The sequence below is a fragment of the Pungitius pungitius genome, chromosome 11, assembly GCF_949316345.1.
Source record: "Pungitius pungitius chromosome 11, fPunPun2.1, whole genome shotgun sequence".
Taxonomy (NCBI): domain Eukaryota; kingdom Metazoa; phylum Chordata; class Actinopteri; order Perciformes; family Gasterosteidae; genus Pungitius; species Pungitius pungitius.
In genome coordinates, this window is record NC_084910.1 from 14,734,325 (window position 1) to 14,751,295 (window position 16,971).

At 41.6% G+C, this 16,971-nt stretch overlaps 1 protein-coding gene across 2 annotated transcripts; it reads right to left on the minus strand.

Moving 5' to 3' along the window:
• Positions 1–334: 334 nt before the first annotated feature.
• On the minus strand, positions 335–14,970 carry cers2b (ceramide synthase 2b). Of its 2 annotated transcripts, XM_037454484.2 has the most exons (11): positions 14,498–14,970; positions 10,230–10,403; positions 9,062–9,179; positions 8,844–8,962; positions 6,532–6,589; positions 6,263–6,313; positions 5,646–5,738; positions 5,024–5,152; positions 2,711–2,817; positions 2,467–2,620; positions 335–2,129 (listed from the first exon to the last, which is right to left on the minus strand). In XM_037454484.2, the coding sequence occupies exons 2-11, from the start codon at positions 10,400–10,402 to the stop codon at positions 1,980–1,982; spliced, it is 1,152 nt and encodes a 383-aa protein (XP_037310381.1). In that variant the 5' UTR covers position 10,403; positions 14,498–14,970; the 3' UTR covers positions 335–1,979. The 2 variants fall into 2 exon arrangements, with proteins under 2 accessions (XP_037310381.1, XP_062421551.1); XM_062565567.1 differs by lacking the exon at positions 14,498–14,970 and having other exon boundaries at positions 10,230–10,418.
• Between the last annotated feature and the right edge of the window lie 2,001 nt (positions 14,971–16,971).

Sequence of the window (16,971 nt, forward strand, 5' to 3'; positions counted from 1 at the left end):
TGAATTAAAGAGCCGGTCAATTATGTAATATCATGTTGAAATGGAGAATATACTCCAAGTATCTTGTGTTACTGTTCAGCGTGAGCTCTTTTCGAAGGGACCATGACGTCATAGGAACATGTGCACAATAAATGTGTAAGCAGCATGTCACTATTTCAGATTGTCCTCAGTTGGGAATGATTGAAACTACTTACAACGTGAGAGATTTGATTCTCTTTAGAATGAAAACATTAACATGATTTAACAGAATGAGGTAACGTTATTTGCTCCGTGAGGATTTTTTTCATGCTGCTGTCTTTACAATCTGTAAAAAGATAGACTTTCAAAATATAAATTCATGTTTAATGTTTATTTTTCGGAAGTTAAAAACCTAAAGTTTGCAGACTCAATGGTTAAAAGGTGCTCTCATTGTGATGTACAGCCTCTGCTTTTATTATTAACAGCAATACTTAGCATCATTAAACAAAAAATGAAAAAAAATAACACTGTAATTAGGACACAGCCTTTTCTTCTGTATCTGGGAAAGAGAGGTTGCTGGTTGGTCTCGGTTAGTAAAAAACAACATGATGGAATGATGTCGAGTTTGAAAGAGGGGTATCTCTCCAGGAGGGGAGTGAAGGATGAAGGATGAGACAGTGGAGGGAGGTTATATCCGTCTTACAATTAGATCTGTGACGTGGAAACAGGCAAGAAAATAAGCGGCCATGAAGAAAGGAGAGCTTCCTATACTTTACATATAAGGCACTTAACATACAAACTTTTAAAGCATAACAAAACAGCATCTCTTGATTTCTTTGAATGCTCATACATCTCAAACACTACACTGAAAGAACAACATTTCAATATCTTACAAAACCAGTTTCATAAACACACTCATACCTAAAGTCATTCACTTAAATCTACATTTAAAAACCTAACCCAGGTTAACAAACATAACCCAGGCTACAAGGCAGTGAATTCAAGATATCTGGCCCCTATTTGTAAAATATGGAGATGGTTAATCTGTCCCATTGCAGTGAAGCAACCCACCTGCGCGATGATTAGATTGAGGGTCATTGGTTTACAGGCGGCGGCGGCATCAGCGGGAGTCTTGACTCCACTTGATCAAACAGTTTCAGCCAAACCGGAGAAGAAAAACATTCAGCTCTGTCAAAAACTAGCAGGCAGCTGAGAATTGTATTTATTTCATTTTTTTTTTGTGCCAAGCACTTGTTTATGGGTATTTATGACTGCTCGAACAGCAAAGAACTGAGAATGATAACCTTTGCCGTTCAGACGCCACTCTTGGAAGAAGAAAATGTATAAATGGCACAGGCCACATTGGGGTCAGACTGCACGCTATTACAGTATTTAAGAGATACTGTATGTTTGTGCAGGACGTTGCAATAAATGGAAACTTACATAATTGCATAGACTAAAATTAGGGAATTAAATGCCCTATCGTCTCGATTTCCAAAAAACTAAATTTCACTCTCTTTTGTTGTTCTATTAGAAAACATAAAAGCAAAACAAGACTAAAGCAGAAAGCTTCTTTTTTTAAATGGCATTTTAACAGCCATCAGCTGGCTCTAAGGCACACAGAACATGAAAGCTAAGAAGAAGCACCACCAGCCTCAGCTTTCCGTTTTCTCCCGTCTCTTTGACATTTTTGGCCTGGACATCATATATTTCCAACACATTTTTCTTTCTTTTCATGACAAAGCTAAAAAGCCAATGCCACACAATGAATTGTGAATCATCTGTCAGACATCTTTGCCGTCTCAAAGGACGAATGGGTGTGTTTTTTTTGTTGTTGTGCAAAAGTAACAGTGTCAAATTTCCTCAGGAAGCCTTCTGTTCTTGGCTTTAGGGGAATGACCCTCCCCGTTCCTAAGCCATAATCATTTCTACTTTCTCTTCCTCCTCATCCCTCCCTCCAGCTCTCCTATCGAGGGATTTAAGTCCTTCTCACATTCGTTCGTTGCGACACTTGTTTGTTTTCACTCTGTCTTGCTGTGGTTGTTGTTGTGGCCCGTGTGACCGTTCTGCACCGGCCCATTTTTCTTTTTTTGCTTTGTATCCTCCTCTTCCTCCCCCTCTTCTGATTCATCTGTTTCATCTCTGTCACTCCTTTCATCGTCCACTTTTTCCTGAAATACAATGAAACACGTCAATAATCAACATTTAAACTGTCCTGGATTTCTGAGTCAGAACCAACTCATCTCATCCAGTTACACGCACAAATAACCATCAATTCACATGTAATATTCCTATATTTCTTTAATAGCGTGATTGAAATATATTCTTTGGTGTTTTGGTATTTTAAATATATATTTTTCTTCTATAAAATCTAATCTTATCTGGTATATCTTTATTTACTGTCTATTTATCTTTAAATAGATGCTGTATGATGAACCTGGGCTCGGACACGTTGAAGGTTAAATGGGGGTTGGGACAAACTATTGAACTTTGCATTTGTTTCCTTACATTGTATGTGAGAAAGCGGATTGCTATGCGTATAATGAGGACGGCCCAAAAGATATGAAGACACTGCAGGGTCATCAAAAGTCCGTTGAAAAAGTAGTAGCCAAAGAAGGGTTCGTAGATGGTCACTGGGTAAACCCAAGTACAGTAAATAATCCTGCAATAGAGATAGAGAGGACGAGGTAACTTCAATAACATACACACATCACAATAAAATCAACAACAATTGCTGAAGACATTTGTGTACCAGAAAGGAAAGATGACCAGTCGAGTGATGATGAAGATTGCAGCAAATACAATGAAGATGTAGTTACAGGCATTTCGCCACCCAGCATAGTTGAACATCTTGGCAGACTGTTTGAGGGAGAAAAACAAAATAATGTGTTGAACAGGGGCCTGTTTCAGAAAGGAGGTTAAGTGAAAACTCTGAGTATGTTAACCCTGAAATGAGGGAAACTCTGAGTTTTCTGTTTCAGAATGGGAGGTATGTTAAACCTGAGAAAGCAGAGTAAGTCAAGCCTGTTTCAGAAAGAGAGGTAACTTATACTCAGAGTCAGTTACCATGGCAACTTACTCTGTGAACCTAACCTGGTCGGGAGCAGGTTTTCTTCGGGAAACCCAGAGTTTATTTCGTCTCCTCCCCTTTTTTAAAGAGGAAGTGGTATTTAATCACCTCATTCATTCTTTCGGTATTCATTCATTGCGCACATTTCAGTCACGCAGAGCGCATCAAATCAAGTGAATGAAATGGCATGTCCTTTTATGGACGATCCTGTGGATGAAGAGGCTGCATTAATCCGTAGGGAGTTGCATTTACGTCGGGAGAGGATTTTGAGACCCAGAGTGGATTTTTTGTCATATCCATATTCATTTTTATTTGAGCGGTACCGTTTTTCTTTACAGTCAATAAGATACATCCATAATCTCATCCATCCTTACATCAGAAACATCAGACATCGCGGCCGTGCTCTAACATCCGAGCAGATGCTTTGCGTTGCATTACGTTTCTTTGCAAATGGTAGTTTTCTGTATAACATTGGGGATGCAGAACATATCAGTAAGGCTACTGTTTGCAGAGTTGTATGGAAAGTGTGCCTCGCTCTTAAGCGCTTTCTCCAAATTTTTGTGCTGTTTCCTGGGCACAAACCCGTGAAAGCCATCAAAGAGGAGTTTCACAGGATTGCAGGTCAGTGATGTATAAATCGGTTTAAATGAGGCTAACCTGATAAATGACGTTCAGTTAAGAGCATATTGCTGCGACCCCTGGAAGTAAACTAATAATAGAATTCCTTTTAGGATTTCCGAATGTGGTTGGATGCATTGATGGCACACATATTCCCATCATTGCACCTTCCGAAAATGAAGCGGACTATGTCAACAGGAGGTCCATCCACAGTAATAATGTGCAAGATTGCACCTACATGAAAATTAAAATTAGGTTGAATAACACACTCTTCTTCCAGTTTCACTTCTGATATTATAACAGTTGGGCAAGTCACTTATATTACTAACTACAACTGGCTTCTTCAACAGTGTAATTAGATTAATGTAATAATGACTATCTCTAGAAAGTATTGGTCTACTTATTACTAATTACTTTCTAAATCCCATATCAACTTCAACCACTTGAACAATACAAGGAGAGACAAGAAACTGCACTTTTAATGCTTTCAAATAAACATTATACAATTGCATGAATTATTCTTGAAAAAATATATCTTTTAAAATTTGATGTTAAATCCACTATTGTTTTATACAGAATTGCTTTATAGTTTATGCAGCATTTAATGCAATTACATCAGATTTTACTTTAAATTACGGAATTAAATTACAGTTTTTAGATTACATAGAAATTAATTACACACAACACTGTATAACAGTAATTCAAATGTAAACTTACGCATTGACTCGAGCAGCTATTTTCTCCCAAGCTAACTCTCTGTCCTTCGCCGCTGCAGCCGTGTTGCTTTTTTTTAAAATATATGTTCGTACTCTCCATATGCTTGCATAAGCACATCCAGTTCTGCTGGTGAAAAATATGAAGACCTCTTTTTGTCTGGCGCTGTTGCCATGGTGACTCGTAATATCTGCGCTCCATTGATAATGGCTTTTTATAGTTGTGGTGCACGCGCTTAACTCAGAGTAGGTCAACTCAGAGTTGATTGAACTAACTCATTTCAGCTGTTCTGTAACCGAAAACTCAGAGTTTCCCATCTCAGGGTAAGTCAACTCAGAGTTCAAGTTTTAACTCAGAGTTGGTTGAACCTCCTTATTGAAACAGGCCCCAGGTCTGTTGGAGATAAATATGTCCGATGGCCTCCATTCAACTAAAGAGAACATGTGTTACCTCCACAAGGTGGCAATGTTTCATTGTTGTGTATGAATGAGTGAACAAAAGTTGCAGCATGTTGCAGCATTTTGCAGCTTGGAATGTACTGTATGTGTAAGTGAAATTTACACAACATAACATTTAAAATGTGGATAATTATTCATACTGGTCAGATTGATACGTTTGCTTGTGAGCTAATCAAAAAACGATAAAGTTATGAACAGCATTTACCTCGAGGAAGTAATCGGAGGAGTCGTGAACCAGCATGATGAGAGTTCCAGCACGGATGTAGTTAACGCACCAGGAGAAGCTGATGAGGAGGATGGTGGCCACATGGTGAACAATCTGCTCCTTGAAGTCCTACAGAGAGGGCAACAGGAAACATGGTTGCTATACTGAGAAAAGGTAAATAGATATTTATGTTGTATATGATGCATGTGTGTGTGTGTGTGTGCGTATGAGGGTGCGAGTGTGACGTGGTAAATTCTGCCAAAGCCGCATCTAGGTTAACATAATCTGTTGGAGCAACACATTATGCCTATTTTGCAAGATTTTCTCCCAGCGTGCTCAGCTGACCCTGGCTGAACCAAGTCCAAACACGTCTCTCTCTGACACACACACTCACACAGAGACACGCACACACACACACGTAACAACAGTCTAATGTTCAGCCAGGTGCCAAAGTTATTCCGATAGTACGAAACAGACTGTTTTCTTTGTCTCGTGTGCATTATTCCATAACCATATATAAGTGGAACACAAACCTTTTTCGTATTGTTTCCTCATTTTATGAATGAGGGTTTTTTTCACCAACAGAACTAAGGGGAAGAGAGGAATAAATAAATTCACTCACTTTGCGTTTGACATCAGAAGCCACACTGAAGAGCAGAGCGCTGTAGAAACCCAGCTCAATCATATAGTACCAATACTGAGACGGCAGGAGAGTCTGAAGAGGAGGAAACACAGCTTTACTCTCAAAATCATTACACCATTTTCAAAACTTCACTGGAATGCAATTATAATTGCTTATTACATCTACACTTGATCGTTTTATTATTAGTTTGGTCTATAATTATATAATGCCAGAAAAGAGTGGAAGACTTTATACGTTTTTAGAGCCCAGGGTGACACACAGAACACGCTTGTTTTACATGGCAAAGATATTTTGGTGATTATTAAAAAAGAACAGCCCATTCATTTTCACATTTATGTTAAAAAACACTTAAATGAAGCAAAAATATTGTGTTGGCTGTATATTAGCAGGGTGTCTTTTGACTTTTGTTTTTAACTTTCTTAAAATGTAAGACCCATTAATACCACAAAGAATGCAACTATATGAAATACCAATCAAAGAGTAGTGTCCTGCAACCCGGGAGTGAGTTAGGGTTCATGCACTTCTGGTTCTCTTTTTTAGGGTTTTCCTCAGTTAGCCTGGTGCAATCCGTGTACGTAGCCATCCCAGAGACTTACCAGCACGGGGAAACCTTGCCACATCTCTTTCAGGTCATATAGCCAAGGTTTCTGGAAGGAGAGATGCGTTTCCAAATGAGAAATCAGAGCTCGACCGGTGTATTTATATCTACTATCTCAGCACAGCAATGAGTCAACAGTGGCTCTCTAAAAGTGCAGAAGGTGACTGCAGACTACAGAATGTCATGATGCGATGGCGGGGCAGGTGACGAATGAGCATGGGAATAGAGAGAGACGAGAGGGGGCGGGGTGAACGTTGAAGTACTCACATCGATGAGGGAGGCCAAGCCAGCAATGAAAGCAAGAAGGTAAAAGGTAAATCTCCAACTGCAAGAGAACACACACACATACAAACAAACGTTCTACTCAGTCAATGGAGAAAACACAATAGACACACTTAAACACATTGAAAACACACCAAAAAACATCATAATAGAACGCAATGCTGAATGAAAAGCCTGGAAAAAATATTATGAATGGCACTCTGGATTTCAAGGACACACACAAACACATGACATGGCTGACGCACAATGAGCAGGGCCCATTCCTGCTGCAGCCTCTAGTACGGTTGTCAATGGAGGACTTCATTTAGGAACCGTGGCAGTAGACACGAACGGGGCACAAGAACAGAGTGTAAGCGGGGAAAGTGAGGGAGAGTCACAGGAAGCCTGTTGTGTCCACACAACAGATTCAATCAGAAGAGAAATGTCATTCCAGGCACAGGAAGAGACACTCCGAATACCGGGGAGGGACAGACATGCAGTCACATGCACACATTCATCGTATGAAAACATCTGCCCTCATATCGTCATTACATCGACAATACGATCCTGTAGGTACACGCTATACAACATCAGGAGAATACGAGCCCTTCTCACTCAGAAGGCAGCGCAGGTACTGATTCAGGCTCTTGTCATCTCCCGCCTGGACTACTGTAACTCTCTCCTGGCAGGTCTCCCTGCTGCCGCCATTCGACCACTGCAGCTCATCCAGAATGCAGCAGCTCGACTGGTCTTCAACCTTCCTAAATCCTCCCACACACCTCCACTCCTCCCCTCTCTTAGCTGGTTACCAGTGGCTGCCCAGTTCAAAACATTGGTGCTCACGCACCATGCTGTGAATGGATCGGGTCCAGTCTACATCCAGGACATGGTCAAACCCTACATCCCAACCCGAACACTCCGCTCTGCATCAGCCAAGCTGCTGGTTCCTCACTCTATAAGAGAAAAACACTCTTTGCTGTCCTTGCTCCTAAATGGTGGAACGATCTCTCTAATGACAGCAGGGCGGCAGAGAGCCTTCACATCTTCCGCCGCAAACTAAAGACACACCTCTTCAGACTATACCTTGACTAAAAAAACTAGACAAATTGTAGCACTTTGTACCTATAATGGCTCTTATCTATAGCCAGTTATAAATCAGCTTATTTGATGAAATTACACTTTCTTGTTTCTTGTTCTTTTGAGTTTGTATCCTTATGGTTGAAATGCACTTATTGTAAGTCACTTTGGATAAAAGCCTCAGCTAAGTGACATGTAATGTAATGTCATTTTTACACACACACACACACACACACACACACACACACACACACACATGATGTGATGTATGATCGACCTTAAAGAGATTAAAGAGTCACTTCACCCAAATATTTTTTTAAACGGTCTGTTTCAGTCAGGCAGATATTTCGAACTTTGATTTGGAAAAGTTTGAAGTTACTTTTAAAGATTCTTGATACGCATCAAAGTGGGTTTATTTGATAAAAAGTGTCTCCATTCATTTGTATGACTTTAAACACAGTGTCAACACTTTTACGGAGTAATGTCGCCGGTGTTTCAGAACCCTTTAAGGTCCTGTGTGAACAGAAAGTTCATATACTAAGAAAACATTCCCAGAAACTGCTCTTTCCAGGGTCAGCCACTGTTCCTCTAGTTGTAGTGAAATCTGTGTCGTCTTCTTATTTTGGGTGAACTGACTCTTTAGGTCCCAAATATGAATATTTGCACATGAATAATTATAATGAAACTAATGTTTATGACAGTGACATCACTGCAGAAAGGTTATACATTAAGCACAACCTGTGGGGTGGGATATGCATTAATTAATGCACTGGCTGTTTGTCAGTCCTAGTGATGTTAACAGAGGTATGCTAGCTGCTGCAGTGCATGGCCCTCTTTCAGAATACGGTTATCTGTAGTACTGCTCATATGTTCTAAGTGACAGCTGTTACCAGGGTGTGAATCCTGCCAGCTCTCACTAGCTATTCTCATTAGCTTTGTATTATCAGGTGATCATGCTGTTGGTTTAACTCAGTTTAAACTCATACATAAATATCACCGACAGAGACCCTCTGCTAATGAGTGCGGCTGAATGGATGTGTGTGTGTGAGAGAATTTTCGGGGCTACAGGCATGGAAGCAGCAGAGGGGCATTGTAACGACTGCATGTTAAAAATAGAGAGCTACTTTGGCACAGAAATGTGCTCACATGGCTGGAGGAACGCAAGAGTCAGCAGCTGTTTCAACTTGCTCCATAACTCCATCAACATGTTTTAAAAATGATGCGTGTGGGTGTGTGTTTACCTGGCCTCTTTAAACTTTTTGAGCAAACTCGGCCTGTCCTGGTTCCTTCGTCTCCTGAACCATCGCTGCACTTGTCTTTCCGAAAAGCCGGTCTGCTGGCAAAGACTTGCTATTGAAGTCTGAGAACAGCACAAAGAGATCCCATTTAAGTATTCAATGCCCTGACCACACTACAACCTCCTTTTTAAAAGTGTGTGTAGGTGTGTTCAAACACGTACCTGTGTGGGGTTTTTGGTAATGTTACAGTAGTAGGAATTCAGTTTGGGGTTGTGGGGGACTTTGAGCCGCACTGTCTCTTTTACCCCAAGCAGAGAAGCCAGGGGTGTAGCAACTGTCCTGCAATCACAGCAAGGGAGGATTTAAAGATTCCAGGGTGCAACTGTGGAAACCCTTTTTTGAGATAAAATAAGCATATAGACAATGAGTCATTTAAATGAGAGGTAAGGGGATGTCTGGAAAATGTTCCCCCCAAAATGTGTCACTTGTAACGGCCGAGGGTGCACAGATCACCGCCCTGGCGCTGCGGGACACGCGCCTTCACATGGTGAGTGTCAGAATGTCAGCTTACGGTCAGCTGCTCAGACCTCAAGCCTATGTATGGTTAGGATTAGTTGCACGGTATACCGTTCATTTACGCCATAACAACCGACGTTGCTCTCCAGCGGGCGGCACAGTTTGTTTTTACACATCATCGCGGAGCAACCAGCGGACGGAGCTAGTTGTCATACGTGGGTTGAGATTGAGTCACGGTTATACATTTATAACAATGAATAAACCACAACAAACACTTTAACAGGGTAAAACACCACAACACAACAGCTTGTGACACATAAACTATTTGTAACACTAATAATTCTACATTTATGAAAATGTAACTCTGTTGCTACATGAAAACATGGAAAGGAGCGATACAGGAGGAACAAAAAGAGACCTGAGATGCACCAAGACAACTTGTGCCCAGGAGAGGAGCTGTGTGTGTTTGGAGGGTTTTTGGTTTTGGAAAAGTTACGTTAGATCAGAAAACAATTTATTACAAAGTCTGTCGAGCCTCTCGTGGCAACACTAGCCACAGATATACATATCAAGGCTAGATGTCTTTATTTATTATTATTGGTTAGGTTGAAAAAAGTCAGGATGACAAGAGGAAAGTGTTTAATACTAACAAATAGAACATAGTATTAAACACTTTCTTCTTGTCATCCTGACTTTTGTCAAATAGAATAAGTAAATACTAGAAAGAAATAATCTGCATCTCTTAAAAGAACGGGGAAATAAAATTTCCTGGAGTAAAATAACGGATAAATGTAGTAAAATAAGGACGAGGAACTGATAGGGACATTAAAAGGAGAAAGAAAATAAATACAGATATATTCGTGACAAACAAACCTTTCAAAGACCTGACGGATAACAAGGAACATAAGAGCGATGGGCAGCGCCACCCACAGGTCCTGGGCTTTGGCGTAAACCCGTCCGTCCCGATCGCGCAGGTCATCCCAGCCGAGGCCCTTTGGAAACCACAGCCGCTCCTGCCAGAACCACTCGCTCAGCTCCGACAGCATCCTGCCACACAGGAGACACAACGTTGGAAAGATAAAGGCTCGAGGCCCAATTAACACAAATCAAAGAGCCAGAATCCACACCCTAAAACACACGGTTCCACCTCACACCCAAACTGCGGAGCGGTCTGTGGGGTTCTTTAGGGGCTTTGAGGCAGCAGGTCCGACTGCGTTTAGGGGAAAACATCTGGGATTGGGGAGGTTTGCTACTACGGCCGTTATAGAGAATCAGAGGATGGCTCCATTGTTTCCCTCCCACGGTAGGTGCGCCTGTAGGGTTTTCCCAATGCATAAAACAGAGCACATGCAGCGGCCCATGTGACGGGAGCGGAAACCAGTCCAATGACTGAGAGCAGTGTGCTTTTCCACAGCAGCACTTTCCTGAACCGCTTTACAGCGGAATCAAGTATTGTGTTAAAATATTCAGAGGGACTAGAGTTCGAGGAGTGGCAGAGAGAGAGAGAGAGAAAAAAGGGTGGCATTGAGAGGGAACCAGAGGCTGACGGATGTGAGTCATGATTCATCCACATGTGAGGAGCGAGCAGCGAAGACGCCCCCGCACGCCCGCAATTTCCCTTCCACCTAACGCAGCTGTCCTGTAACCGCCTCACTTACACTCCCGTCCCCACCCTGTGCTCCCCACCAGTAATCCAGAAGGCCTCCCTCTTTGGCCCGGAGTGCCATGTGCAATACCCCCCCCCCCCCCCCCCCCCCCAAAAAAAAATGCAGCTGAAATTAGACTCGGATGCGTTGTCTAAAGAGAAGCAGTGTGGTTAATAACAAAGTAGCAGTGATATGCGTTACATTGAAATCCCTTTGTTGTATCGAAAGTTCAGTTTTGCAACACTACAATTATTTACATGAATAATAATAACCAGATTGGTTTGACTTTCTTCTGACCAACAGACAGTTAACCCAAGCCGACGCACGTGAACTTCAGCTTAAGCGACTTTGGATGGAAATCTGACCAAAGAATACGTTTGCATGAACACTGACAGAATTGTTTGCAACTTGTTTCACTGTGTCCTCTGGGCCTCGGTGGAGTGGGCGGTTTCAAAGGACCCAGAACAAGAGTAAGTAAAATCAGATTCTTTACTACTACTACAGTTCAGGGGAAAAAAGAAAGAAAAAAGCTCTTTTTGTTAATATCTTGATTTTAGTTTTCTTCCCCGCTTAGTTCTTTGAATACTGATCATCTCTTGGTGTTTGACATAAACCGTCGGAAAAGTTAATCAGAGAGAAAAAACACACTGTTTCGTGAGACAATGCCATGCTTGAGTCTGCAGATTATTTTCCACATTGTGTCATGTCAGTCATGTCTCCTGTTTCCTGTTGCAACAGCACGGCTGGCCGAGCACTGGTGTCCCCCTCTCCCCCCCCCTTCCCCCACAGTCAGTGGACACAGTTATTTTGCCAACTCTTCCACTTCAGTAGCACTACATCTCACTTCCCCTGTTGTGTCCGGACGGACCTTGTGCCATGCTTGGCTTCAGAAAAAGCTGTGTGATCTAAACAAGAGGCAGATCACTGAATGAGCTTCTTCTGCACAGGGAGAAACTCTGTTATATCCTGCTGCCGCACGGAGGCCCTTTAGGATTTGACAGGATATTCTGGGGCTTTCTAGTTGAGATTAACCAGTGATTTTATCTTCAGCATGTTAAGGCCCTATGAAGATAGGTGATGGTAAACACAACGCTGAACTTACAGATGTTACTGGTGTGTTTCTCCTCAGCTCAACCTGAATCCGAGGTTTACGAACTCATGTTGCAGTTCATCAAAATAAAGTCTTCATTCCCCAGAGAAAAATTTAAATGGAGCAGACACGAACCTGGCACGGAGTCCAGGAAACGATCTAAATAATGTAAACACACTGCGACTCCACCTCTGACTCTGCATGGATTTATGATTTCATTCAAATCATTAGTTTATCGGTCGACCAGATGAACTTAAGTCATGACACAGCAGCGGTGAGTCGCTCAGAACATACCATCTCTGTGACTGACACACCCATCTACTCATATCCGTCTTTACTTACGCGGATGACTCGCAGCTGACTAATTCAAACCAATCAACATTTTAACATTCCAAGGAGAAGGACGGCGTGGCCCTCGAGGAGCTCAAAGCTGATCTCAGGACCTCCAGCGAGAAGGTTGGATAAGTCAGAGACATAACAGCACATGGACGACATGCTGATAAGAGTCCAAATGAGTCACACAGATAAGTAAGCAGTCCTGAATTATTGCACTGCCTTAAACTTCACGGTAGCTGGGATTGGATATCAATACTTTGACTGTCATATGTAGCCCCAGGTAAAGATTTGTCAGGTGCTGATTCAGATTAGATTTGGACAACCTTCTGTTCAAGCGTCTCAAGAGTGCATATTTCATGATTTCTAATATACACATGAAATATACACTATGTCACTAAATAAATCTGGCTACGGACGGTCCGTTGGATACATTCCTAATTCAAGCGGTCGGCATGCGGTCTGCAAACTGTTGATCAGTTTTAACTCGGGTCATGCGTTTTCAGGCTGAGTCAGGCACATCCTTCTCATTGCACAAGTTCCTCTCGATCTCGTTTTGATGCTTCATGGTAATTTGTACTAAAAGGCAAGTTGTAGGGGTTACGCAAAAAACGAGATTGCGAAAAATAATGCAACTGGGTGAAAACGTCAAATCATTGCAAAAGCAGACAACCGGTGTTTTGGCCTTCTCTGTTACAGAAAGAGATCACAAGAAAGTTCTCTTGAATGCATGTGACACACTGATCTGTGAACCTCATGAATCATTAATGGGGAGATTCAATCAATCAAGGGACTGATTTGAATAGGCCTGTCCTGGAAGTTTAAAGTTACTATTGTCATGTTGATTCTCCTGGAGAATCAACACAAGAATGGTATGTAGGACCTAGATTGTGACTGGATTTAGCTTAATTGTAAATACAGTTAAATACAGTAACTTTGCTCTGGAGCATTTAAATGGACAGCTCTAAACGCTAATGATTCCTGTCTTCAATGCAATGACTGATCAGGCAATGAGCAGAACTGAATGAAAGTAGACGTTATTTTCTGTCCACATCAGATAGGGATAAAACAAACTAAAGCTAATGTTTTCATCCTAAAGCTTGCAGGGTTTCGCCGAGCTAACAGAATTTTTGACCTGATAAAGAGCCTCCATCAATAAGAGGATTTCTCTTCCTCATGAATTATTTAGCTGGTCTTTCAATTTGACAATCACAGCTAGTAAATAAGTATGTAACTTCCGTCATGTATTAATATAGCAATTATGTTTGAGATTAATTGGTTTATGATTACATTACATTACGAAACTATGACCCTAACCCCAAAATATACAATTTACAGCAACAAATAGCTATGTATCTACTACAAATAGCCACTATTTTAACTAATTGTTCCAGCAATAATTCCAGGCTTTCGTGGGAGGATTTACATTTATGACCTGGATGCAAAGCCTGAATGTGGAACAAACACATCTCATCTGGCGTAACATACACTATTCGGACCATAATTACGTACAATACTTTATACAGCTGAGTCTAAGCCTGTGGGAGAAGGTCCTTCTCATACAGTCTGTTATATCCACAGTGGTACCATAAGGAAACGGAAACAAATCACAGACATTAATAAAATAGTTCCCTTTCAGAAAGGCTCTACACGTGGCTTCCCCCCGGAGCATTGCCGCCTGTAAGCTCGTGTTGTTGTTGCATCGCCGGCCTGTCGACGAGCATCGTGTGCAACAGTGATAATGTGACATAATCTGCTGCTGGTGAGCAAACTTTAAAGAACCGACCCAGCACCGGGCAACGCGCCAGGCTCCCCCCGTGTCTCCATTAGGTCTCCATAACACACACCAGCTGCCATAGTAACTCACCTTCATGTAGTTACGGCACTGCACTATTATTGTTGTATTTGTGAACCAACCACGGAGACCCGTGTGTTATATTGCTATTAAACGATTATTAACGTTCAATTAGATGAACGCGCAATGACGTCTAAAGGATGCGCAGCGCGCGCCCGCAAAGATACAGAATGACGTCGCCTCTCCGACATGAAAGTTCAGCGCAAACGTTACTTACTTTGTGTGTTTCTTTTTCGTCGTGAAGCGGTGAAATACAAAAAAAGGTTGTTGTATTTCCCCCCTATAAGTCGTCCAGGTCCCACCGAGCAAGCTAACTAGCTAAAAAACTAACGGTCCCGTTGAGTGTAACCAGCCGTTTTGATCCAAGTTTATGATCCGCTCAGACTTCACCTTTCCATAGCTTGCGAAATTACGTTTTTCCTCGTCATAGCGTCTCTAATGGAAGATAAAAACATAGAACTATGTACAAATGGGAGAACGTGTGAGATACTGCAGTGCGAGTCCCTGATGTCGTCGTCTCCCCCACCCCATCCCCGCCTGACTAATGTTAGGTCTATTTTCTCTTGGGTCGTCTCCCGGCAAATGTCCTCTTTTTTTGCGTGTTCCCGGGAGTCAGCGCAGTCCCTTCGGGTCTAGGGCCGGGCAAAGGCTGGGAGACAGCAGCATGACCGAGGGACGAGCGGAAGGATAACGGAGAGGGCGGGGCATGACAGGGGGGAGGAGCCGCAGGATGACGGAGAGGAAGGACCATAACCGAGGGACGAGCGGAAGGATAATGGAGAGGGAGGGGCATAGGTAGGGGGGCGGAGCAGCAGGATGACGCCGAGGGAGGGACGTAAGTGACGTTCCAGCACGTGGGAGCAATTAGCTAGTGAGTACATCCATGGCTGACATGGGTTATTTGTTGTTAGACCCCTATAGTATGATCACAAAGCTTGATTTTCTGTTATTTTATACGTCAATGGATTACAAAACCAATTGTTCTTCTTGGCTAAATTTGAGGGGATCTTGAACTTATTCTTTTGTCAATTTAATTAGGGATTTAACTCCCCCTAGCCGACACCTATATTTGTGATGCACTGTGACAGCACATCAAATTATCTCGTGCCCAGTGTTTTTGGTGAGTAAGTGTGTTAAGTTTTGGAAACCTTCAAAACAAACATTCCAAATGTTTGCCTTTGCAATGTTTGCACTGCAGTTTCCCTTCTTTCTGACCCACCAAGAGCTATGAAAAAGTAAACTTAGGGGGGACATGGCCCAACCTGCTGTACTGAATGACACTAGAGGTCCTACTGACCTAGTGCCCTAGAAGAGCCTAACCCAATGGAACATCGATTTTATAAGGTGTCACATGACACCGTTGTCTTATATTATTGGATTCAAAATCAACAAATCCACTGAAGCTATTTAAGTGGCTTAGTGTCTGATGCATTAGAGAAAATTAAATACTCACTTGGGGGGTCAAGGAACACTTCATGATACCCGCTATAGCTGTATTGTCCCAGACCCTAACCCCAGACCTAAATCATTAGGTGCACAATAGCTGTTTTGCTGATTAATGTATTAATTTTACCGTCCTTCTGTTGGATAAGCAAGTATTTGGGAATTTCTACCTACTGGCTAATCCTATTCTCATTGGATTGCATGCAGATGTGTCTACATACAGATGTATAGTGTATATGCGTGTCTATGTAAGTCGAAATAATGACGCCGGGCACCCATTTTTTCCTTTTTTTAAAATGTATTTTTCTGTACTTCTAGGTGATTGTACTGTGGTGGGATAGATTTGTTGTTAAAGAAAACCAAAGGAAATATTTGTCACGTTTACTGTATTTTGTCTGCCATTATTTTCAAAAAGAAGAACTCTCCCCAATAAGTGACAGCATTTATGCGACGGGTTCAAATGAATAAGGTCATGGAGGAAATGAGAAACTCAGGGAGCGAACTCGTTAACATATTAACCAGCTTTTGTTGTTTGTGAACTGTTGGTCATTAAAATAGGTCGCAACACATATTGTCTCAGGAAACATACTAACTTCAATCAGACAATTCCTCTCCTGACTTCTCCCTATTGGAATTTGTAAATGCAATGTTGTACAGTTACATCGGCACATAAACAATAACCCTGTTTTCATTATTTATCTGGTGTAGAGGACATCTACCGAGAGGTCAAAATCCAAAATGTCTACGTCACAATGTGAACAAATAAACTTCAGGAACTGCTTTCATTTTAAGGCTGCCTTAAAAACATCTGGCTGGGTACAGCAGATTTGAAACGAGCCTCTCTGGCTCACTTACAGTACAACTGTTGATTGGTGTGCATTGTCCCTTAAATTTAAATGAATTGTATTAACAAATAAATGTTAAATTCTGATAGTCAAACTAATGGTGTCTTATGGCATAAGCTAAGTACCATCATTCTTCTATATTCATCTATGGGTTCATCAATCACGGTTGAATTACTTTTAATGTTTACATAAAAGTTATATTAATTCTTTATTATTCATTGAATACAGCAACAAAGTTACACTGTGTGTTTGTAGAGTAAAGAGCAATTTTAAAAAAAAGGAAAAAAAGGGGCAGAAATATAATATTACGTGGTCATCCAGTTCAGTAATAATCTTACTGCTATTCTAAATTTGTCTTAAACACTTTCAGTAAATTGAACTAAGATCAGCTCATCAAAAGAAG

What these genes read in the sequence shown, in the direction of transcription:
- cers2b (XM_037454484.2), bottom strand. Translation starts at nt 10,402, where the DNA reads ATGCTGTCGGAGCTGAGCGAGTGGTTCTGGCAGGAGCGGCTGTGGTTT. An exon ending in ATCCGTCAGGTCTTTGAAAG is followed by an intron (nt 9,180 to 10,229) that starts GTTTGTTTGTCA and finishes CTGTGATTGCAG; the next exon opens with GACAGTTGCTACACCCCTGG. An exon ending in CCTCCGATTACTTCCTCGAG is followed by an intron (nt 2,818 to 5,023) that starts GTAAATGCTGTT and finishes TCCCTCAAACAG; the next exon opens with TCTGCCAAGATGTTCAACTA.